Here is a 24,526-nt window from a genome sequence, read left to right as displayed (position 1 = left end):
TCACATTGGATTGCTCCATTCTTTGTTGTAGAATGATACCTCCAGTGACTATTGTATTCTCTTTTACTTCTAATAAACTTCATTTCCCATAAAAAAATAGTTGGGTGACTAGACATGAATGGTAGAAATATAAGTGCAAATTATTAAATGTTAAATCCCTCGGAATTATATTCAATGGATGACAAAAATTCACAGTAAAGCACAAATAAAAGGGAGCAGAAAGGGTGAAATGTAGCTGAATTAAAATCAATGATAATTTTTTTCCATAAAAAGAAGTTTTGAATTACATTCTCACATCCTTAAAGTTGAGAGAAAATATAATGAACACTCTATTGCCTTTTCCACGTAAAAACTGCACAAGGGTCTTAACCATCTTTTTCAAATCTTAACCTCACTATCTTCTTTGTATGAGAATATTGAGAGTCAGAAAACCCCATCCCTTTGATGCATAGAGAGGATATCTTTGACACCTTCACCCCCACAGGATGGAAAAAGGGAAGTTACCTGAATTCCACAGCTGTGTGTGCCAATGGAATGTGACTTAGAGCTTCCACAAAGTCTTGGTTGCAACTAGAATCTTTTCTCTGCCGTGTGATTCGGGTTCTTTATCATAAATGGTAGGCTTCCACCTCACTGCTCCAGCAATGCGAGCTACTTTATCGATTACTTCAGGGGCATCTCTTACTACCACAGTTCCCTCAGGACGCAATATTCGATCAATTTCCACCATCAAATCAACAAGAGTACATCTGCAATGAAGTTTGAAGCTATCCAGGTGAGCTCATAGTTTATTATGCACCACATTTGGCATCACAGTAAAGAATTTAGGGTCCCTTTGGATACAAGCTTTAAGTGTTTACAAGACCTTCTTTACTAGAAATATAGAGCTTTTTTTTTCAGTTAAGAAACTTTCCAAAACTAACAATACTTTTAGCTTCGTGTCCAAACAGACTCTTAGTAAGGTAAACTAGCTATATATATGGGCAACTTGCACAACTGAACCCCTTTTTATAAGCCAAAATTTCATTAATACTTATGTCAGCAGCACAAGAATGCATTAAATATAAACATTCATATTCTTGGGGGAAAAGAATCATATTAAAATAATGTGTCAAAGAAGCCGAGAAGACATAATGCAATAAGAAATTCAAGTGGATATAATTGCTTCTCTTGAATATTGCAATACAACCACCTGTTCTAAGGGAAATCAAGCAGTGAAGATATATGCTTCTATACACATCTAAAATGCTCATACGTATAACTTAGTTCTTCCTATCCCGCTTGCCTTGTTTGTTCTCTTTGCCAACAAATATCTATATGCAATGACCATGAGTTTTCATTTAGGAATTCGACATATATTCACTAAGATCCTGTACAGTCCCTTTATATAAAAAATATACATCCCAAATCAATACGAAGTGGTGTGACTTCATACTAGAAGATTAAAAATGAAATACCTGTTTTTACCAGAAGCTGGATCTTTTATAAGGGATTCAATGCTGGCTACGTGGATTAGATCATAGCTACGAGGGTATGTTGAAAATGGTTCACACCTGGGAACATAACCATAAAACTTAGATCCAAGAAAATTCATCCATTATAAATTGAAAAATCACATTCAAATATATTAAATAAAAAAACTGAAACAACAGATCCGAAGCAGGATCCAGATTAAAATTCGAAGTTAGAGAGCTTATGTGCTTAAGTTTTTATTTTATAATGATATATAGAAGACTTTCACTTCTTTTCCATAGAAGACTTGCTACAACCACAATATCCTACCACTAAAATTTTATTTGAATAAGGCTTATGTTTAATTGAGCAGTTTAACATCAAATTTAGATCCAAAAAATATCTTAAATGAGAATAAAATTAGCTTGAGACACTCTGAATCTCTTACAAGCATATCTGTGTGCACTCACAGACAGATCCATAATACAGCAGAGATCAATAAGTTTCAAGCGAGCGCCAAGCATCACAAACAAGTCAAAAATTGGAGTACAAACAGGAAGCAACTTGCAAACAAAATAAAACCGCTGAATACCATGTGAATAATCATTGCAAAACACAATTTCTCACAACATATCCTATTTTCAAATCATATTATCAGATAAAAAAAGAAGGTTTATTTTCCAAGACAAGTGCGAAAAGATCAGAGCACTAAAGATTCTGGATAATCTCTTTTAACAGAAGAAACACGAAAAGATCAGAACTCACCAATCATGATAGACTCCAATAAGGCCTCTGTCAAAGATAACATCAAGAGTGGGTGGCTTTTGAGCAGGAACTACATTCATCACCCAAACAGGATCAGATTTTGCGGCTGCAGCAAAACCCCCAAATAATGCATTCATGTCCATAACATTGCGTACAGATCCAGAGCCCAACTTGATTTTTAGATGATTCTTATAGTGTGCCACCCTCCTTACCCATCTTTTAGTGTCAGCCTCGTACAAATCAACACCATTTTTCAGGAGTGTGGATCTTGGAGGTGTTGTAGTTAACCTCTCAGGCCACTTAGGAATTACCCCAATAGCGTAATCTCCTTTTACAGACGTCCTACTGACACACTTCTTCAATTTGAAGTACCTATAAAACAATCAACTTAAGTTTGAATATGAAGTAATCAATAAGATCTTTTACCAATGGCAACATATACTGATGCTAGACAAGACAAAATGTGAAACATTGGAAATAGGACTAAAAATAACTTAAACTAGCAATAGCATGCTGGAAAGTACCAAGCTTGACTTGGGTCATCTGATTCATCACATAACTCAAGACCAAATTCATTTTCATTAGGAAGACATGTCTCTCCTGCAAGCTTCTTCCAGATCACAGTGTTACCATCCACAGCAATCAGTTCATAACACAATGCTCTTGCCACAGCCTGCAGATCAGACCATTCTTTATCTTGTTTAGGCCACTGAACAGGGGGACCGGAGATAACTAAATATCCACCAGGGCGCAGCAATCTGTCCACTTCAATGAAATAAGAGGCATCTGCAAGGCAGATTTGCTGCATTAGGGAAGTGACAAGCATGTAGATGATCGGAAGACATACAAGTGAGTTGCAATGAAGAACTTACTGTAGGCCGTAAATGGGATCAAACACCTAGAGCAATGAACTAAGTCAAATCCAAATGCAGGGAATGGGAGTCTTCTAGTACCAAGCATAGCAACAAAAGCAGGTATTCCTCTTTCCAAGGCAAATTGTATTTGAGCTTTATGAGAATCTCTTGGAGCAAAAGACATGGTTAAAATATTGTGAGATAGCAAAAATCCTCCAAAACTAGCAACCTGTAAAGAAATGGGATATGTTTGCATGTTAAACACAATAAATTCTAGCTAGTTCTCAAAGGAAAATAGTATAACAGCTCTTACCCCACACCCCATGTCAAGTGCAGTCCTCAGAACACCTCCACTTATTGGAATGTACTGACCAAGTTTTTCAATATATTGCTCTGCTCCATCTGGAAACATTGTACCACCACCAGGGAATATAAAGTGTTGACCTTCTAGTTTCATCCATCCCTGGTGACCTTTCCTGTCAGCAATCTTGTTGTATGGCATGTTGCTGTGCCATATCTGCACAGAATATATTATCAATGTTTTGGATAGACAAATCATGAGTGATAAATTCCATTGTCATTCTAAACTACAGTATAGGACATCTTGTAGACGTCCCTCGTTATATGTGAAAGAGAAAAGGTGGAAAATATAGAAAGAAAACCATTATGGGCATCACCACATCCTCTTAAAATTATTTTTAAAATGAGAAGCTTCTATTAGCTACCAGGGGAACCTCAATTGATCAGGTGTCCATATACACAACACAACTACTTAACATATTTTGGCTCTATCAGGAATTACAAATTTACTCTAGAACAATTGGCTTTAGATCGACTATTTAACAAAGTATTGGATAGAAGTAAATTGATCACTCACAGGAATCTAATTTAACCACTTTTTTCTCTTTTCTGTCCTTTTTCCCGTACAACTTGTTCTCAATTTCATCACAATATATACCAAATTCTAATTTGGCCGCCAGCCTTACATCATGATTAAGATAAAGTGACACCATCACCAAAAAGACCTCTTCCAAAGTATTTGAATTTCTATTCTGAAGGGAATTTTCTTTGTCCTATGGGATTCTAGAAATAAATACGATGCGGCCTTAGTAACCACAATTTAGAACCATAATAACACTAAATATAGAGACAGCCATCAAGGGGGGCTCTGTTAGATGAACAAGAAATCTAAATAGAGACACCCATCAGGGCAGATTCCTTCAAAAACAACGTACTAACATGTAAACAAGAAGTGATCTTGGTCTGGTGGACCCTTAAAATATGAACTCTTCCACAGCAAACAGCACAATTATTTGATTATTTCAACCACCAAGACTATCAACTACAAGAATCATACTGGCAACAAGGTTCCAGATCCAAAAGCAGCTGAAAATGCAAGTTTCTTCCCAAAACACAAAAAGGACCTTAAACGCTACCGATTGAAACCCCCCACCAAAACCCCATCCCATTCTAAACCTTAAATCCACAAACAAGCTCCTTTTTCCTCTAAGTCAACAATAGTCAACATACCCAATAACTAAACACTGGAATTAAAAAAAAAAATCATCTTGATACACAATTAGTGTGAACATTCACAATTACTCTATAAATACTTCTAAATAATATTAAAAAATCAATGTAAGGGTGAGTCGGTTAAGAATGGATTATTAATAAGTTGCTTGAACAAATTCTGTGACAAATATTTAATCAGGTGTTTTCTTTTTATCTATAGGAATTAAACACATACAAGGGAGTTTACAACTCACACCCCTACTGAAAGACTCGCTTGAGAGCTTATAAAAATGATAGGTCTGTTGATTGAGGGCCTTAATTAGTTAGTTAGGGGTCAATCAGTGGATTACTCAGTTAAAATCAACTTTGGGAGAAAATATATGAGAACTTCTACAATCCAGCTTAAGTATAAACTAATTTGATCTAATGGAAGAAGCTTAGCTTCTTTTCTTAAAAGTATTCCTTGAGAAATCTATCAAAACCTTATTCAATAAGTCCATAATTAAGTTGTTCATCCCCATGGACCCTAAATTCATTAACAAAACACAAACAAGACAAATATTCATCAACTCCCCAAAGTAGCCTCAGCACAAAAACACAACACACATACACACCTTGTGCAAGCTCTCCGGCCACGGCACCGGCACCCGGTACCCGCTCGGCGGCGGAATCAAGCAGAGTGGCGAGTCTTCCGGCCTGGGGCAATGCCTCTCCCTGTAGTAGTTCATCTCCCTACTCAGCTGGCTGTTCAGCCTCGGATCCTCGCACGGCATGTAGTCCGCCATATCGGCGGGGCACGCCTCCACGCCGCGCCCAGCTGTCTCTACCGCCTCCACTAGCTGGTGGCGATGCCGGGAGTCGGCGCCGGAGAGGAGTAGCGTCTGGCGGCCGGAGGCGGCGAGCGAGTCGCCGAGCGGGGTGAAGACCATTACGAAGAAGAGCAGCACAAGGAAGAAAAACACGCCGGAGACGAGGTCCAAGAGCTGCCACTTCCGCGCGTGGCCGCGCTTGGACGGCGACGAAGAATTGGAGTGACCCATTTGAGGAAAATTACGGATCGGGTCAGAACTTCATCTGGGTCCCGGATGTCGGCGGTAAAAGTCGGTGCTTTACGTTGGAATCGTGATGGGTTGTTTTGCTTGCTCAATGAGCTGCTTTTTTTTTCTTTCTCAGGTTTTGTTCTGTGGTGGAATAAAGAGAGTGAAGAGTTTACAGAGAAGTAAAGTAACTTCGTTTGTTTCTTGTGGCTTTGATGAAGAAGTGCTGCTAGAACAAGTAGGAAGAGTGAGAGGGAGAAAGCGTGTGGAAGGAAGAAGCAGGATCTGATGTGATATAGTTCACAGCATCTATGGTTTTTTGACCATTTAATATTTGGAAAATTGTTTACAGACACACAAAAATATTTATCAACACCTAAAATACATTTAGAGAATTAATTAAAAATGTTTTTTAATTAATTTTATTAAATTTTGACATTAAAAATGAAAATATAGAAAAAAAAATCTCAATTAAATTAAGATATATTAGAAATAATTGCAATAATATAATCAAATTATTTGAATTTTTAAACTTAAGAATTAAAAATTGTGATTTTTTTATATTTGACTCCGGAAAATATGAAATATCTTAAATTGTATATTTTAAATTTAGTACAAAAATATATGTATTTATAAATAGATTTAAATTGTTAAGATAAAATATAAGGATACTAATAATTATAGAATTATAACAAATATTATAATTAGTTATTGTTTTAAATCAATATTTTGTATAAATGTTTAAGATGAAATAGTAAATTGGGAGGAGTGTAGAAAGCATAAAATAGTATGGGTTTCTGATTGTCGCTCAACGGAAAGATAAATAGAATTAAAAAAGAAGAAGCAAATTCTTCCTGCACCGTATTAACGTGAATTCGCACCCGATTTTGTTAGGGAAATGACAAAAATCTCCTGTAAAATAAAAAAATATCATAAAAAAAAGTGTGGATAAGAAAATACTTATGAAATCCCTTTTCTAAAATACATTTTCAGATTTAAATTTCTGGAACACATTTCTAAATTTCGAAAATTCTTTATTAAAATGTATTTTTTGATTTTTGATTTTTTTCCTTTTACTTTTCTATAATGAAATTTTGATTTTCGAATTTTAGTTTTTAAATTCAGAATTTTTAAATTTAAAATAGAGGATAATTTTAAAAAATTTAGGATACAAGTTTAAATTGATATGGTGCAAAAAATAATTTGTGAAATTCCTATAGATAAAAAGAAAACATTTTTTTTTTCTCTTTACAACTTCATTTCTTCCTTTGTGAAATTCATTACTATTCTGCTAAGGAAAAGAGTAGGAACATCACTTTGTAACAGGAAACCTCTTTTCTCTCTTTCTTTAACTTCTACATTCTTTCCAATAAAATGATATGCACGTTTTAGGTTTCATGAGTTGTAGAAAGAAATTGAGTTTTTAGTTTTACCCAACAAGATTTCAAATTTTGATTTACTATTATTTTACAGAAAATTTTAATTTATTTCTTTAATTATTAATAATTAAAAATGAATTTAGCTGAAAAATACAGTAGCGAAAGCCCTTAGGTGTCATTTTAACACACATGCAAATAAATTATGTGAAAAGGAAAACCCATATAAGTGAGATTCCATGATACATACAGATTTCTATGATTAACATCAATACAAAAATATATGAAATGCCTAAACTTCACTTTTTCTTTTCTTCTTCTGGAAACATTTGAAATATATATATATATATATATATATATATATTATTTGTATAGAAAAAATAAACCTAAAGTATCTAAAAATGGTTATACAATTGTTGATAATTAGTTAATCTTTCATTTGATTGCTAGCTTTGAAGTATTACAGGATAGATAAGTTACCCAAAGGTGAAAAAAACATAAGAAAACATACTTTCTGGAAAGGAAAATTTCACTTTGCGCCTAGAGTTACTATGAATATTAGCTAGAGGTAAAGTAGTAGATAGAGGCTCTTGTTGAGCAATTAGAGAAATTATTTTTTGGATAGAAGGTATGAGTTCTATTAGCAAAACATGTGATAGAATATTTATGTATTGATTATTCAAACTTCTAAGAAATTGCATAGGGCAATCTTTATATTTCCTTTGGTTCATTATAATTTTAACACAACAAGAACACTCAATAAAACAAGTGCAGATAAGATTAGGTTGAAATTTTTTCAATGCACAGTTTTGTAAAATAATCAGTAATAGAATGATTGCCTTAGAAATGCGAGATAAATCACCCTGAGAACATCAGGTTTTCAAATCGTTCCAGATATCAATAACAACATCCATCCATATTATACTTAGCCTAATTGGGAGAGAAACGAAATAAACTAACCAAGAAGCCACCATGATATTGACCATGCCGAAAAATTAGGGTTATCTTTCGAAGGGCAAGGCTGATTACCAAGGATGAATTCAACTTTATTCTTGGCACTGAGGGTCGTGATGATTGAAAGACTTCAAGAGTGGTAGTTGGTTGAATTAAGCAAGAATTGGGGAAACCAGAGATGCTGCGGGATTTTTGCTTGGATGCAAATACAAGAAACTGCTCGTAGGTTATTTCAATTGAGTGGATGAGGCAACATCATCATCAACCATTATCTTCAAAAGAGAGAAAAAAAAAACAAGAAAGATCAAGATGCACGAAGAAAACGAGAAAGGGGAAAAAAGAAAAAGAAAAGTGAGAAGAGAAAATCAGAGAGATGCAACAAAGTTTTTCATCCGAAAAACTGTGATACCATATTGAAGTTTGGGGAAGCAAGATGTATGACAATGACAATGGTGTAATTGTGTATGCAAGAAGCAAAAAATAGTTTCGAACCTTGTACGCAAAGAGAATTGAATGAAAAAAAAAGAGAAAGAAAGAGTGCACGTAAAGAGAAGAAGAAACTCTAAGAAGAAGCATAAAATGTATTAGTATTTCAAATAGTAAAAAGGGAGGTACATATATAGGAAACATAGTGCCTAAAACAATTGGCCTTAAACAAATTGTACTGATATCCTCCTCACCATCTTCAAATTCGTCCATGTTGTCTAACTCTTATGAATCCCACTCTGTATCTAACAGTCCTCTATCATGCACAAATGTTCCTTCACTTTCATCATCATCAACACCCAAATCCTGCAAATCATCTGTACAATTTGCTTCTAAACCTTGTATAGGATTATTGGCTTGCCTTCTGCGCCTATGCCTAACCTCACCTTCAAACCTTAAACCCTGACTCTCACCCTTATCTGTAGTACCCTCACCCTTATCTATAGTACCCTCACTCTGAACTTCAATTTCATCTTCAAAAAATTCAACTTCCCTTAACTAAGAAGAATCTTCTGACACATGCCCACCATCATTATCCACACCATCATTATCACATTCCATGTCTTCATCAATAGGAGGACAATTACCCTGACCACTATGACCTTTGTCCTCCTCCTCATCTTCCTCAACCACACCTTCCATACCATGATGCTCACCAATGTCCACACCACCACCATCCTCAACATCAACTTCAACACCTTTGGGTTCCACACCACCACCATCCTCAACATTACCTTCAACACCTTCGAGTTCCACACCATCACCTAAAGCCAACAACACTTATGCCTCTGAAACAACATGCACTAAAACTAAATGAATTTCACCATGTGTATTTGCAATTTTCAACATTTCTATTGCACCACCATCATCAATAAGAACCTCCAATCTATTTTCCAACTCTTCACAACCTCCACATGAATACCACATGTCCTGTACTGTTAAAATCAACCTTCTCTGATGCTGGAAGCTACACTTCATGCAATGATAAAGTCAATATAACTATAGTTATTGAGACTTCAGACCTAATGAGTGCAATTAAACATTATAAGCCTAACTCAATTATTTATCGTGACTTATTTTCATATCCATCTTTTCACCAAGATTTCTTATAGATGTTCCTTGCAAAAGTAGGTTTGTCACCAACTTTTCTGAAGTGTTATGACTATGACATGGGGATCCTGATATATTGACACCCTCTGACAGTAACACACATTTGACGTTGGAGACGTGACAATGACGTAGCAGAGTGAGATTGCGCGCGAATGAGGAGCACGAGCTTTAAAATAGGGTAAAAAGAATATATTACATTGGTTCTTATTAATAATCGGTGTAATATTTATTTTTACTCAGAATGACCCACACATTTGACGCTGGAGACGTGGCAATGACGTATCAGAGTGAGATTGCACGCGAATGAGGAGCGCGAGCTTTAAAATAGGGTAAAAAGAATATATTACATTGGTTCTTATTAATAACCGGTGTAATATATTTTTTTTACTCAGAATGACCCATACATCCGTTAAGCCATCTAACCGGTGTAAAATATGGCCCATATTCAAACAAATTTTTTTTTTCATGAAGAGTGGGTGGCCATAAACGTCACATAAGTAACCACTTACAGACACACGTGTAACCAATTTTGCTTGTGTCACATAAGTAACCACTTTCAGCCACATGAGTAACTAATTTGCGTTGTAGAGGAACCTGTGGCTGGGTAATAAGTTCTGGTAGGGTTATTACATCGGTTAAGCCATCTAACCGATGTAATATATTGTTCTTATTAAAAAAAATTGATTTTTTTTCATGAAGAGCGGGTGGTCATAAACATCACGTAAGTAACCACTTACAGACACACATGTAACCAGTTTTGCGTTGTGGAGGAACCTGTTGCTGGGTAACCAATCCTCGTGGCGAAGGGCCTTACACTGGCGTTTCCGACAATGTTCTGAGAGTCGTGTGAGTTTGTTTCGACGTCGACCAGTTCCGCGGCATCGTCCACGACAGCGACCACACACGATCCTTACTGTTAGCACTAGAGTTGTTCTCAGTGTGCCGTCACGTCAAGCGCGACAACGACGATCTCGGCGAGGTGCTGGAGGTTCTTGACAACGTTGAGGCCGAAAGCGAAGACATTGGTTCTCCCCTTTCTATCTCCCAAAGCCACATCACCATCATGACATTTACAACAATGACCTTGCCACATCACCCACGGTTTCCACGTTTGCAGTGTCAAAAGTGTGTAACTTGACAAAGGGTGTTAACAAAACGTTTTCCATGACATGGTGACAAATTTGTTTGCAATGTTAGTGACTCAATATTGCAACATTGTGGGGTTGAAAAAGTTACTATTATGTGTTTGTTGCATTATTCAAGGGCCATTATTTTTACAATATAGTGAACACCACAGGCTTCCTTGATGATGAAAATGCTCAATCAAAAGAGTACGTGCGAAACTTGGCTTATCAGGGTGGACATCAATCTTTGCTAGCGGGAGCCACAACACTTGAAAAGTTAAGGATTGAAGATAAAAGAGGTAAATGTTTTGTTGTGACAAGTTCAATTGTGGTGATGATGGAGCAAGTTACCCTGCTCTCATATTTATCATTACGATTGCATTATCCAATGGTTTGTGCATAGTGATATGTGTCCTTTGTGTCATTTCACATGTAGTTGTGACTCTTGATATAATTAGGGTTAGGATTGTAAATTTTCATGCTTTTGAGAATACTATGATCATCATGTGTTCATTGATGATTGAACGACTCCAAAAGTGGTAGTTGATTGAATCAAGCAAGAATTAGAGAAACCAGAAATGCTGCGGGATTTTTTGCTTTGATGCAAATACAAAAAAACTGCTCGTAGGTTATTTCGATTGAGTGAATGGGGAAACATCATCATCATCCATTATCTGCAAAAGAGAAAAAAAAGAAAGAAAAATCAACATGCACAAAGAAAACGAGAAAGAGGAAAAAAAGGAAAAGATGAATGTGTGAGAAGAGAAAATAAGAAAGACACAACATATTGAAGTTTGGGGAAACAAGATGTATGACAATGACAATGGTGTAACTTTATATACAAGAAGCAAAAAATAGTTTTGAACCCTATACGCAAAGATAACTGAATGAAGAAAAAAGAAAGAAAGAGTAGAGTGCGCGTAAAGAGAAGAAGAAGCTCTGAGAAAAAGCATAAAATGTATTCATATTATAATTATAATTCAAATAGTAAAAAGGGATGTACATGTATATATGATAGGCAATGCCTAAAACAGTTGGCATGAATAACAGAAAAGGAAAAAATGGGCCAGGCCCAGTGGTAACTTAAAACGGGCTTTTAACACATAAGAAATGATGATTGCTATAAAGAAAAAATTGACTTTGCACCACCCAAAGAAGCGAGGGTTGGAAAATATTAGAATTCTGAAAAAGAACACATATCTTGAGCCAGAAAGAAGATGAATTTAGAGCTTTCTATGTTGATTTTTGTTGAGGGGGTAGAGCAGTCCAGTATTGCTTAACAGCAACAAATATCTTTTCTCTCTGGTGAGGCCCCTTTTCATGGTCTGCAATTCTGGAATCCCATTGCATTGCATCTGCAAAATTCTTCACCTTCAACAACACATCCACATCATCACGCAGGATCACACTGCCTTTTGGCCGCAAAATTCTATCCATCTCAAGAAGAATGTCCTCCATTTTACACCTGTGACAAAGTAGTTTTATAACACAATTATTTAATACAATATATCAATGTTCAAATAATTTCTTGCTCAATTTTAAAATTATTCAACCACTATTGAAGCAGTTTTCAAGTCATTGAATCAACTGTTGAAATAGTACTTAGTCAACTTTAAAAGTATCGAATCATTGTTTGTCAATTCTCAAAATTGACATTGAAACCAGAAGATGCTGTCCCTGTAATACTTTTCACTTTGACCAAATTGACAATTACCTGTTTTGGTAAAGACTAAAAACTGAGTCACCGTGTATGAAGTCATAAGTTCTTGGGTATGTGGACATAGCTTCACACCTGTGAACAAAAGTAGTTAATTAGTAATAAACCTCAACTTCCCTATCAATTCTAAATCATTGATGGTAATAGATTGAACAAAAGTAGCAGCACTTGAGTTGTGTTTAAGCATTTAGCAGAGATAAACAGAAATTAAGCTGGTTATATAAATCCCACTTGTAACTATCCATAATAAATAAATTTAAAATTGATAAAGTGAGATATGGTTCTAATCTAATCACTCAATCAGAAAGCAACTTTCGACCCAACTATGTTCTTCTTTTCCTAGAATGAGTCCATCAAGTAATTTACCGTTTAGCAAATGGAAGAAAGGCATACCAGTTTTGGTAGGTTCCAATCAATCCACGTTCATAAATGGAACCAAGTGTGTTGAGCTCAGCCTCGACAGGGACAGTGTTCATGACCCACACAGGATCATCAATCAGTGCAGCTGCAAAGCCTCCCAAGTAAGCATTCATATCAAGCAGATTACGGTATCTGCCACGTTCTGCTAGCTGATAGTCCAGGGTCTTGTAGTATGCTACTCTCTTCTTCCATAACTCTGTGTTTTCTTTAAACATGTCAACAGTAATTCCCTTCAAGCTTCCACTACTAATCCTTGGTGGCACTGACGTCAATCTGTCAGGCCAATTTGACAATTCACCGCCACTAACTTCACTCACGTTATTCACCTCTGGCAGTGGTGTCAAGCACTTCTCCATTTTTGTGTACCTGACAACGAAAAAAAAGGTTAAAAGTGAAAAGGGTGCATAAAGCATGTAAATAAAATATTTAACATTAGGGGACCAGACAAAATCTTCTCTTTTGGGCTGATCAACTAGATTCAGGAAGCTAAAGAAACAGAGTGAGAAACAAACAAGATGGAAAAAGTAACACGAGCATGGGTGGCTAGATTATGGTTGCATTGACTACTGACTAGTCACTTTGAAAGCTTTATCATCCAAGTGGTTTTGGTATCACTACTAAACTTTCATTGGCAGCAAGCATAATATGCTTTTTATCCTTACAAAAGAGAAGATGAAAAAGTTGTAGGCTCAAAAGCAAAATCAATAGCACACTGAACTAACAGTGACAGTGATTGGAAGTCAATCTTTCATCAGCTGAGAAATATCTTCTTCTTAGATGTATTTTAGGTCCCTCAATTGTCAGCCATAAGGGTCTATTCTCATCCTAAATCTGCCACCACTTATATACATTTAAAATGATGAATTTTGATTATGGTATCTGTTAATGGTAAAAGATAAGAATTTTAGCCATCTTAAGATTGGTACTGCCGTTACCATGCTGTGTCTGGATCCTTTGCCGCACAAAAGGGTCTATTCTCGAAGACTCTTCTTGTTATTTTGCAATGTATATGATTGGTGGGCTTCTGCCATATGGCAAGGTCACCCTTTTGCACTAATTTTTTCCAGCATAGGCTTTTTGCCACTTTCTCAATTGTATCCTGTTCCTCTTTGAGACTCTGACGAGTCCTCTCCCAACCTTTCGAGTGGCTCTCCCAGTTTATTGGTGGCCCTGAAAGAATCCAGTAACCACCAGGACGCAGCACTCGATCAACTTCTGTCAAATAAATTCCCTCTGCCAATCACCATTGCAAACCACAAACAAAATTAGTCCACACAAAATAGCTTCCTAAAAATGTGCACAAAATATATTCACACAAGTTTTGAGGCATGTATGTATATGCACCATTCTTGCCCCAGGGAATGAGGCAACGTGAGCAGTGGGCCATGTCAAAGGCCCTTGAAGGGTAAGGAAGCCTAATTGAGGCAAGAACTCCAATCAATGCAGGAACCCCTCGTTCAAGAGCAAATTGAACTTGAGCTTCATGTGTATCTCTTGGTGCAAATGACACTGCTAAAATGTCACGTGACAGAAGATATGCTCCCCAACTTGCAACCTGATAATGGTATAAACAAATCATTAAATTAGGCCAAGTGTACAATTTGTCACATACAAAATCAAGGTTCTTCTTCTGGTGTAATTAAACATGTTAATAGTGGTAGGTCTGTAATGTGTTTCAAATTTTTAATAGAAAAGCATTCCAAATGTACCAAAAAATGATGCTAATATATGTGTGTGTGATTACCAATATAATGGCCCAAATGGAACATGTTTGAAAACCATGAGAAATAAGCTGGAGGGGTCCAACAAAATGTCTTCTTCTAATAATGAAGTTTGATTTTGTAAGTTGTAAAATCAGGCGAGGGAAGTATAATTGTGATTTTTGGTTAGGGATCAACATCTAACTCCATAATCAAGATTGTCCTTTCCACTAATTCTTCAACGAACAACATAAATTCCAAGAATATTATCAAAATGATTAGCACCAATTGAATTGAAAAACACATTCGGTAATTCAATCCAACAAATGATTAAGACAAGAAGAAATAACCAAGTGCGTAATACTTTTTCTTAGCCAAGACGACACTTTACTTCGATCTGAAGAATTACGTAGAATGTTTTGCAAACTAGTTCTATGTGGTTCCCATTTCACTTTCCTCCCTCCACAACTGAATAAATTCATAGCTCCAATTTTCACATCACTCAAATGCTTATCTATTAACTTCCATTCTCATCTACTTATGTTGGTTCCTTTAGATTATATGTTTCCAAAGAAAATTTCATCACACCTTGAAGATAAGACATCAAACTCAATCACAATCATGCCCTAGATACATGGTGTACTTGTCGGCCATAGGGTCGGAAATGGCAAAGAGTTTGGGTGACTGTATACATCCCTTAACCGAACCTTTATTGCCATCAATGACCATCATGAGTACAATGACCTAATCAATGATCCTTAAATGATGAGCGGATATTTATGGAACAATGAATAGCCGTTATATGGCTAATCCAAAGGACTCATAACGGTCCACTCAAAGGATACCACCTGAATAATTTATAAATACTCACTATCCAGGAATACAATCTTATCTTATCTTAGAATACTCATACCTCTCACATGGTTAAAAACATACTATCTTTGTGGCTCCTACTGACTTAAGCATCGAAAAGTCATTTTCAGGTGGATTTCTCCCTCTCATCGGAGATCACTCACTACAAGAAAATCATGAAATAGAAACCAATTTGTAGAAACCAAAAATAATTACTTGATATAGTGACTAAATTAGAGACTATTTTAGAGACTAAACAAAATTTGGTTTCTAAATTAGTTTCTATTATTGTTAAATAGTTTTTAAATTGGTAGCTAATTAGCTACCAAAGTTTTAACTACCAATTATTTAGATTCTAAATTTGGTAGCAAAAATCTTGGTTGCTAATTTGATACCAATTTAGAAACCATTTAACAATAATAGAAACTAATTTAGAAACCAATTTTTTTTAGTCTCTAACATAGTCTCTAATTTAGTTACTATAACAACTAATTATTTTTTGTTCCTAAAAATTAGTTTCTATTTCATGATTTTCTTGTACTGAGCTGAAAGCTCATTCACTGAGGAACATCAAATTTTCGTTGAATTGCACTCCCGAGTTCATTTTCGATAGGAACATTTCGTGCCCACCATGAGACCCTGACAAAACCTTTCCCTGGACCACCATAGCGATTAAACACACATTATTAATATGGATTCCCCACACAATAACACGAATCAACAGCTCGAAGCTCTCCTCCAAAGAAGCAAGGAGAACTTACAGAAAAAAAAAGTGAAGGACGCTCTGGGTCAAATGTAGGAAAAAATGGAGCAGGACATGGCATCCCTGAAAGAGCACAAGATAGAGTTGTTGGCATTGCAAGACCAAATTGCCCGCAAAGACAATAACCGCACTAAGGATGGTCTAGACTATTGGGGCCATAGGGCGAAGTCCCGACAAGGCTCCCTTAAGATCTCCACTCATCAGGAGAGGTTTACATCCCGTACCCACACTCCGGAGCCTAGAACCGCTTCATCCACCAGATTGAGAGCAACCGAGATAGAGGGTCAAATTGAGATCGTGGTAGGGGGAGATCAGATTGAGGGTGCGACAATAAAGCAAGAAGCTCGTGCCGAGCTAATACCTCAAAAATAAGCAGGGCAAGAAACACACAACATGAGATGGGGGAGTCCTAACGGGAACCAGAAAACTGGGAGAGACCTGGAGTTAGCATTGGCGAGGGGAGATCAACACTATCGCCTGCGATTTTGCCAGTGGTGGCCTTACCAGCTCAGCAAGGAGAAGACATATCAGGAGTGTCAACTTTGTCAACCTTCTCCACCGCGTGCCCTGCCCAATATCCTCTTTACAAAAGAAGATTGATCCTTTTGGGACCCTAAGAAAAAATATTTTGTGGTAATCACGAACATTGTGACAAATTGGAGGGTTAGGCGAATTCTGATTGACTAGGGAAGCTGGGCCGACGTACTATTCTGGTCGGTATTCAAGAAATTGGATATCTTCGAAGAACAGATACATGCCTACCTTGGTCCCTTGCTCGGTTTCGCAGGAGGAAGAGTTCACAAGAGGGGTGACCTCTTTACCACCTTTGGCACGAGGGATGCACACATGTCCTTAACGATTCAATACATAATGGTTGACATCGACACTTCCTACAAAATTATCATTGGAAAAAGGACTTTGAACCAGTTGGTGGCGGTGGTGTTGACACCTAATATGGCCATGAAGTTCCTAGACGAGCACGGGAACATAATAACTGTTAAGCGAAACCCAAGGTGGCCCGAGAGTGCTACGCCCAAAACCTAAAGGTTGTCCTGTATTTAGTATCAAGACTAGACAAGTATAGGACAAGCCTAAACCTGATCTACCCGAAGAGAAGTGAGGAGCCCGCTGACCAAGACAAAGGTAAAGCCCCCAAAGTATGCCACACAGAGGAGTTGGGAAATGCAAACTTACCAGATAAGGTATTAGGGGTGATCCTCCAACACTCAAAGATTTGAAATATTGACCTTGACCCTAGGGTGAAATTTGATGAAAATCGTCCAAATTTCGACGAACCCATGTCCGAGATGTAGTTAGGGGTCAACACAGGCTAGTGCACTAAGGTCAGCCATCTATTAAGCCCTTACCAGAGGAAAGAGGTCGAAAGGGTCCTAAAAAACAATGTTGATCTCATCGCGTGGAGTCCCTCGAATATACATGGGATAAACCCTGACTTCATCTGTCATAAGCTCTCCATTCTGCCTCAGGTAGAGGAAGAGAAAGTTGGGAGATGAGAGAAGGACTGCGATAAACCTTAAGCTTGAAGAATGTGGGGGCAACCTACTAGTAACTCATGGACCGAGTCTTTGGGGAGCTAATTGAGAACATCATGGAGGTATATGTGGATGATATGGTTTAGGGTCTCATTCCTTATTCAAATGTAGTTGATATTGTGATACATGAAAATTGAACAGGATGATTGATTAGAATAGAGAATGATAAAACGATAAGGAATGAGACCAGTAAAAACAAGTGAGTTTGTGAACCTTAAACAATTTTGAGAGTTTTACTGATGAATTGACAGTTGGGGTTGCTTACTTTTTATTTTTTGTTACATCATAAAAGAGCATAAAGATGATTGAGGCATTTGTGTTAATTAAGAACCCAAGACCATACAACCAACTTTTATCTTATTAGAATTTATTTTTTATATATCCCCTTTGATTCAAGAATTTTTGTTCTTATTGTACCCTAAATCTTTAATGATATATGTTCCTACCCATTGTCATGTTTAAGGCAGGAGAGCATAGATGCAATATATAAACAAAATGGAATGGTTGGTTCTAATTGTTGAAAGCACAAATAAGTTGGAAATGGGAGAAATTTATTCATATTGATGAAAAAAAAGAGAAAGAAAAAAAAATCATGTTGAAATCATGAATAAGTAAAAAGAAAATGGGGAAAAGTTTGAACTCAAAAGAAAATGGTGATTAGATAACACATATGTACTATAATTGGATTGTAGGTATGTTCTTCTTCTTTAAGATGTGCACTTTGTTATATGAAAAACCAATACTTTTGGAAGCCCAACCTCATTATAACCCTGTAAAAGACTTCAAGATTCATGTTTCTAATATGTTTGTGATATGAAGATGAAATGAAAAGCAACTGTAATTTGTTATTATTCAGTGAAAATAGAGAGAAACATTTACCTGTGAGCATAAGTGAAAAAATTTCCTTGATGAGTTGTCATTTTATTATTTTGATTTAATCCTGAAAGTTGATTGTATCTATATTTTTCTATATTTGGAAGCAAAATAAATTTCTAATTTGATCTCTTGTTAACCCAAGTTTCGATTAAAAACAGAACATGCTTGGCCACATGAAGGGCTCTAAAACTGCTTAAACAAAAAGCAGGGCATGCCCAAAAACTAAGCTCGGACAAGAGCAAGATACAATGACATCAAACAGAGAAGATAGGATTGAACGTAAGAAACATAGCCCATATAAATAGAGAAATTGTTCAAAATTAGTCAACAATAAGTTGACCATCTACAACGTCCTTGTCCAAGTCAAAATTCTTAGGGTTGACATTAGTGCTAAAAAAAAGGGCTTGGTGCATGGCTTTCTTAAAGCTTTCGTTATATCCAAGCAGAGAAGACTCCACGAGATCAACATTGGCAGTCTTGAGCCCCTTTTTCCATACTTTAAGCTCCCCTACCTTGGCCTGTAGGCGCCCAAAATCCTCTTAAGCCTCCTTCTTTGTCGTGTTCACGATAGCTAGCTACTAGGGGTGGCAATGTGGTCTAGCCCGCCCTGTAAAGGCTCGCCCCCTGTTTGGCCCCTAAAATGCGGTCGGGTTGACTTACCCGCCCTGTATAAGAGGTAACTCGTGGGCCTAAGGGTCAGTCCGCATAAGAAAAATATTTTTTTTTCAAAAGTTAAAATTTCATTAATTATAAAAAAAATCATTTCTACTGCTGAAAAATTAAAATTTTATCCTGGTTTCAATTCATTTAATTAAGATACAAATATAAATTCAAGAATGAGGGTTTTTAGAAGGTTTGATTAAAAATAGTTAAAGTTTTTCTTTGCATCTATTTTTCCTATATATGTATGTAAATATATAAGAATATCTTATCAAAGTTTTGCTACAAAATATTTTAATGAAGATGATTAATTTTTTAACTATCCTATTGAAATCTCTTCTTTATATTATTTTTTTATTAACAAATTTTAAATATAAGACTTAAGACACGCACAAAAAACGGGGAAAATCCTAAAAGACTCAACTCTTACCCTTAATGGTCGTAGAAGGATCCTCGGCCAAAGGCACCCTCAATAAAGCTCGTCTGTTAATAGGTCATGAGACACCCTTCATAAGTGTTATGTCCAGCTTTTCCTCTTCGGTTAGAAGATACTCAAACTTGAACTTGAACTTGAACTTGCAAGGTCTCTAACATGATAAAAGATCCTCTTCCGAGGATCTTGATGGATACAAACCTTGAAAAATCGGTTCTTAAAACCCTTAAAGGAAGATGAGTAAACGTTAAAGAGGGAACCGTGTTGGACACCATTTAGGGACACCCAACCAACCTCGGGATCGTGCTTCATTTGGTAGAAATACATGAACTTATTTATAGTAAGCTGTATGTGCTGATATCCGTACAACAACTAGAACACTTTAAAAAATGCCCAACTGTTAGGATGAAATTGGTTGGGAGCGACGTTCATCACCAACAACATTCCACTCTCGAAAGGAGTTAATGGAAAGGTGACCGCTAGCTCTGTGAAGAAGTTAGTAGAATATCGAACCATCATGCAAAGGGCCTAAATAAATCCCATCTTCAGCATTGCAAGCTTTTGCCCTAATGTACCTTTTCGCTTTCTCAATACTCAGGTTGTGGGTGCTGATCAACTCCTCCACAAGTTGCTGGGAGATGAACTCAGAGGGGTACGCGTGTACCTCATCAGAAACCCAGCACATTGAGAAACCTATCCCTACATTTCTTGGGAGCCTCACTAGGGTTGGCTACATATTGGAGGACTCCCCCTTTGCAGGGCTCCTCGCGACGATGGAGGTGGGGGGAGGTTGAATAGAAATGGAAACTCCCTCCGAACGGTTGAATAAAGTCTGACTAAACAAAGTCAAAGACCCACTATCTATTGGGTCAGGAATGTAAAAGGAAGAAGAAGAGTTACTAGTGGAAGCAGAAGGTACAAAGAAGGAAGTCATGGGAGCATACCTAGAAGCAAAAAGCTCGAATCTTGATGAATAAGATGAAGACGATGGTCGCAGAATGCCTTGCGTTCTAGAAAATGCAAACGAAGCAAGGAAGCGGGAAAGACAAAAATGCGAAACAACTTTTTTTTTTTTTGAAAGATATCAAAAGAAGGTTTTGGAATATGGGGAAATTAAGGTGACGTGATAGCAACTATCATAACAATGATGCGCTATCAAGAGAGAAAATTCTGCCTAAAGAGAAAAGTGTTTAATCCCCATTTTCTTATTTTTAAAATAAATAATTAAAGCGGGAACGACTTGCTTGGTTCCCTCATCACCGAGCTCACGAGGGCATGGATAGAGTAATTCATTAGCTCGCTCACCCTTCGCCTTCTCTTCGCCCGATGATCACTTTAGTCTCCGAGTTGGGGAGCTTGTGTACCTATCGGTCATAAGGTCAAAAATATCAAAGAGCTTGGTTGAATGTATACATTCCTTAATCAAACATTTATTGTCATCAATGACCATCAGGAGTAAAACAATCTAGTCAATGAGTCTTAAATTATGAGCGACTATTTATGGAACAATGAATAGTTGTTATATGACTAATCCAAAAAACTCATAATGGTCCACTCAGATTATACTACCTGATTAATCTATAAATACTTACTTTGTAGGAAGTACAATCTTATCATATTTTAACTTATCTAGTACATTTAAAAGCTTATTATCTTTATGTCCCTACTAACTTAAGAATCAAATAGTCATTTTCAGGTGGACCTTCATCTCTCATCGGAGGCCCAAGAAGAGCATCCGTCAAATTACAATATCAAATTTATTTTCGATAGACATTCACAAATATAAAAAATATAAAATATTAAAGGTTTAAAAAAAAGTCAAACGAATAAAATATTAAAAATATGTTTTAAAAAGTTGGAAGAAGATGTCCAATCAGAATTTGCGGGGTTTAATTTTTTATTAATTTTCTGTCTTTTTCTTTTTTTCTTTCACCCACATGATCTCTCAAATAAAATATTCCATCCCTTAAAAAAAAAGCATTTTATGAAAATATAGAGCATTTTTAATCGAAAATTAGATCTGAAAAGACATTTTTGTGTAAAATTAAACAAGAAAACAGGTTGTCTGAAAGAATGAAACTCCTAAAACCGAACCGGTTCAAGAAAGCACGTACCCCACAGCCAGTGTCTATGGCGGTTCGGATGGACCCATCTTTTAGATTAATCAGTTTTCCGATATCATCGATGTATGCGCTTGCGCCACGTGGAAACATGGTCCCACCCCCTGGAAACCTGAACCGGTCACCCTCGAACCGGACCCACTTTTGGTTCTTCATCTCCACGGTCAGCTCCTTGTGCGGCACGTTCGCGAACCACGCGACGTCGCGGCTCTCCGGCCACCGCAGAGGCACGCTGTAGCCGAAAGGCGCCGGAATTCGGCACCGTAGCACCTCCGCCTCCACGGGGCAGTGCCGCTCGCGGTATATCAGGTCCTCGCGGGGGAACTTGAGCGAGCGGTTCACGTCCTCGCAGGGAGTGTACTCCGCCAGCGTGGCATCACACGGAGGCGCGTGGAACTCACTCGCCTCCTCCGGTTCGGGAGAGAAATGGGTGGATGAAAAACCCAAAGTTGAATTGAAAATGGTGAATAGGAAATTGGAAGTTGGGTCGGGTGTGACGGCTGAAATGGTGGCTAGTGAGGGCGAAGAGGGGTTCCAGAGGTCGAAGAGGTAGAAAAGGGTGCAGAGGAAGCTGATGAGGGTGAAAAGGTAGAGTCTTCTTCTGAGTTGTCTGTTTTGCTTCTTGGAAGCGGAGTTCTGAACTAGGGTTGCCCAGTTGGCCATTGTTTGAGTGATGAATGAGAAAGAAAGTGAAAGAAAAAGTGAAGGGTTTGTGTTGGCGTTTGTTGCGAAGGGTGTTGCTGTTGTTATATCGCGGTGTTATACGCCTTCATGGGCAGGCGGTGTCATGCGTCTTCATGTGCAGGCGGTGTTATACGTCGTCATGGGCAGCGGTGTTATACGTCTTCATGGGCACTTTTGAGAGCATAATGGAAGAGAAACTACACACGTATGTTTATACATGCATGATCCAAAAACAGATCATATGAATCTCTAAAACAAGTTTACAAGCACCCTAGACTTCTCACATCTTAATATCTCATCAATTTTTTTATCTTATTTATTATACTGATGTTGATTAGGGAGGATGTCTCAACACAAATGGTTCACTTAGTTACTTGTCTAATATTCCAAAACTTATAACAACATTTTCTCATTGTTTTCATCTTTTCGATAGTGAAGATTATCATGAAAGACATGAAACATTCACGCATGTGATTATGTATTTATCATAAATGTAAGTTAGAAATAATCTTATGTTTATATATTTTCTCTAGAGTCAATCCGTTCTTTTCACTTTCTGAAGTCTATCATAATCATTAAAAAGTAATAATTTCATTAAGTCATTTCACAAATATTTGATAATAAAAGTATAAAAATTATAGTAATCCAGACACACTTATTAGGAAGTTATGTTTTCCTATATCTCTTTATCACGATCACCGTAATAACATGTATGTCATCCACTTTGTTGTCAACATCGACAAGAAGTGTTCTTGATGAGAAAGACGATGTCTCATGCATAGATAGAAAGTTGTTATCATGACTTACGTGCATGCTTCTCCTCTCCAAGACCATTGACCACTTGTCATTAAATGTATCATTGATGTAAAGTATGTCTTTCTTAATGTGTTAAAATAAATGGTTTGTTTGTATAATCCACCTTATTTAGATAATCTAAAGTAAACTTGATGTCATTATTAGGCCCATCATGTTGTTCAAAATATACACATTTTAAGTACTTTTAACTTCAAATTTCCTATTGTATAGTTTTAGAAATTCCTATTGGTTCATAATATGGCATATACCCTTATTTTAATATTTTTAAAATTATTAAAGTTAATATTCACATTTTGTTACATGAGAGAATCAAACTAGGTTCACTGACTACATGAGAAAATCTATAATTATTGGACCAATGCAATCTAGTGATCAGGTTATTATTTTTATTATGTTATTATTAATATTATTATTTATACCTATAAATAAAGGGGATTCTCCTCTTAACTACTTTTTGGTGTACACATTTACTTTCCCATTTTATCCTTATATTATTATTTTAGAAATATATAAGAGACATTTTGTCATTTTATTGTTATCTTGGACATTCCTGTCATTTTTTTTTGTATTCACTCTTATTTTTAATTCTATAATCTGAAAACCAAAGGTAAGTTCCTCAACAACTTCCCACTTTATTCTCTATCAAAAACTTCTCACTTCCCTCTCTATCAAAATCTATTCCCACTTCTCTCTCTATAAATTACCCTCAGACTAATTAGTTACAATATTAATGTATCTAAAGCCTCACTCCCTTCTCTCCCATCCTTTTCCTTTTGGAGACACACACTTCCATTCTCACTTTTCTTCTTTTCTCTATTCTTTTTTCTTTTCTGTAGACACGTACTCTCATCCTCATCTTTTCTATTTTTTTTGGTTTTGTTTCTGTGAGGTTATGGGTCGATCTGGCCAATTGGGCGAAACGGCTCGGCGGCCAATCTATCAAATTAATGGCGAGGATCTCTTTTTACTGCTTTTAAAGAACATTGACGTTAACAATGGTAATTGGCTGGATATGCGGGATAGAGAATAATGATGAAAGAAGAGCTGGAAAGAAGACCAAAGGTTGGGGACTTAGTATAAGAGATAAGGGAGACCAATGGAAAAGGACAAACAATTGGAAGCTAGAAACCACTATTCCTAGTTTAACTTGATGCTCTAGTTTGAGAGGCATACCTCTTGGCTAGAACATTTGGCGTCCACCGTGGGGCAGGTAAAACATTCTTGTGCCATAAGAGTTTGAAAAAATGAGGGCAACACGAAGA

The 24,526-nt window shown here is 36.7% G+C and overlaps 3 protein-coding genes and 1 long non-coding RNA gene across 5 annotated transcripts; all 4 read right to left on the bottom strand.

The window, feature by feature from the left end:
• Positions 1-236: 236 nt before the first annotated feature.
• On the bottom strand, positions 237-5,974 carry LOC137823899 (probable pectin methyltransferase QUA3). The gene is made up of 7 exons (XM_068629220.1): positions 5,198-5,974; positions 3,385-3,588; positions 3,090-3,300; positions 2,742-3,003; positions 2,218-2,589; positions 1,458-1,553; positions 237-749 (listed from the first exon to the last, which is right to left on the bottom strand). Exons 1-7 carry the CDS (start codon positions 5,621-5,623, stop codon positions 542-544), a joined length of 1,779 nt encoding a protein of 592 aa, XP_068485321.1. The 5' UTR covers positions 5,624-5,974; the 3' UTR covers positions 237-541.
• A 2,687-nt stretch (positions 5,975-8,661) lies between these two features.
• Positions 8,662-9,363, bottom strand: LOC137823673 (ino eighty subunit 2-like). Its single transcript, XM_068628898.1, has 3 exons — positions 9,261-9,363; positions 8,964-9,200; positions 8,662-8,909 (listed from the first exon to the last, which is right to left on the bottom strand). The coding sequence occupies exons 1-3, from the start codon at positions 9,361-9,363 to the stop codon at positions 8,662-8,664; spliced, it is 588 nt and encodes a 195-aa protein (XP_068484999.1).
• A 1,415-nt stretch (positions 9,364-10,778) lies between these two features.
• LOC137826012 (probable methyltransferase PMT15) lies at positions 10,779-22,766 on the bottom strand. 2 transcript variants are annotated; one of them, XM_068631851.1, is made up of 6 exons: positions 21,759-22,766; positions 14,152-14,362; positions 13,743-14,040; positions 12,781-13,173; positions 12,385-12,462; positions 10,779-12,135 (listed from the first exon to the last, which is right to left on the bottom strand). In XM_068631851.1, the coding sequence occupies exons 1-6, from the start codon at positions 22,425-22,427 to the stop codon at positions 11,904-11,906; spliced, it is 1,881 nt and encodes a 626-aa protein (XP_068487952.1). In that variant the 5' UTR covers positions 22,428-22,766; the 3' UTR covers positions 10,779-11,903. The 2 variants fall into 2 exon arrangements, with proteins under 2 accessions (XP_068487952.1, XP_068487953.1); XM_068631852.1 differs by lacking the exon at positions 21,759-22,766 and adding an exon at positions 15,444-15,524.
• LOC137826013 (uncharacterized) lies at positions 18,832-20,943 on the bottom strand. The gene is made up of 2 exons (XR_011083391.1): positions 19,642-20,943; positions 18,832-19,216 (listed from the first exon to the last, which is right to left on the bottom strand). It is a non-coding gene; the product is annotated as an uncharacterized lncRNA (long non-coding RNA).
• Positions 22,767-24,526: the final 1,760 nt, after the last annotated feature.

The sequence above is a fragment of the Phaseolus vulgaris genome, chromosome 8 (genome assembly GCF_000499845.2).
Source record: "Phaseolus vulgaris cultivar G19833 chromosome 8, P. vulgaris v2.0, whole genome shotgun sequence".
Taxonomy (NCBI): Eukaryota; Viridiplantae; Streptophyta; class Magnoliopsida; order Fabales; family Fabaceae; genus Phaseolus; species Phaseolus vulgaris.
This window is presented reverse-complemented; position numbering and strand designations above follow the sequence as displayed.

Coding starts and splice junctions, on each gene's coding strand:
- LOC137823899 (XM_068629220.1), bottom strand. CDS start 5,623: ATGGGTCACTCCAATTCTTCGTCGCCGTCCAAGCGCGGCCACGCGCGG. Junction 3,301..3,384: donor CACTTGACATGGGGTGTGGG/GTAAGAGCTGTT, acceptor ATTTCTTTACAG/GTTGCTAGTTTTGGAGGATT. Junction 2,590..2,741: donor GATGACCCAAGTCAAGCTTG/GTACTTTCCAGC, acceptor ATTGTTTTATAG/GTACTTCAAATTGAAGAAGT.
- LOC137823673 (XM_068628898.1), bottom strand. CDS start 9,363: ATGTGGTATTCATGTGGAGGTTGTGAAGAGTTGGAAAATAGATTGGAG. Junction 9,201..9,260: donor GAAAATTGCAAATACACATG/GTGAAATTCATT, acceptor TGTTGGCTTTAG/GTGATGGTGTGGAACTCGAA. Junction 8,910..8,963: donor TGATGGTGTGGATAATGATG/GTGGGCATGTGT, acceptor AATTTTTTGAAG/ATGAAATTGAAGTTCAGAGT.
- LOC137826012 (XM_068631851.1), bottom strand. CDS start 22,427: ATGGCCAACTGGGCAACCCTAGTTCAGAACTCCGCTTCCAAGAAGCAA. Junction 14,041..14,151: donor CATTCCCTGGGGCAAGAATG/GTGCATATACAT, acceptor GGTGATTGGCAG/AGGGAATTTATTTGACAGAA. Junction 12,136..12,384: donor TTTAGTCTTTACCAAAACAG/GTAATTGTCAAT, acceptor ACTTTGTCACAG/GTGTAAAATGGAGGACATTC.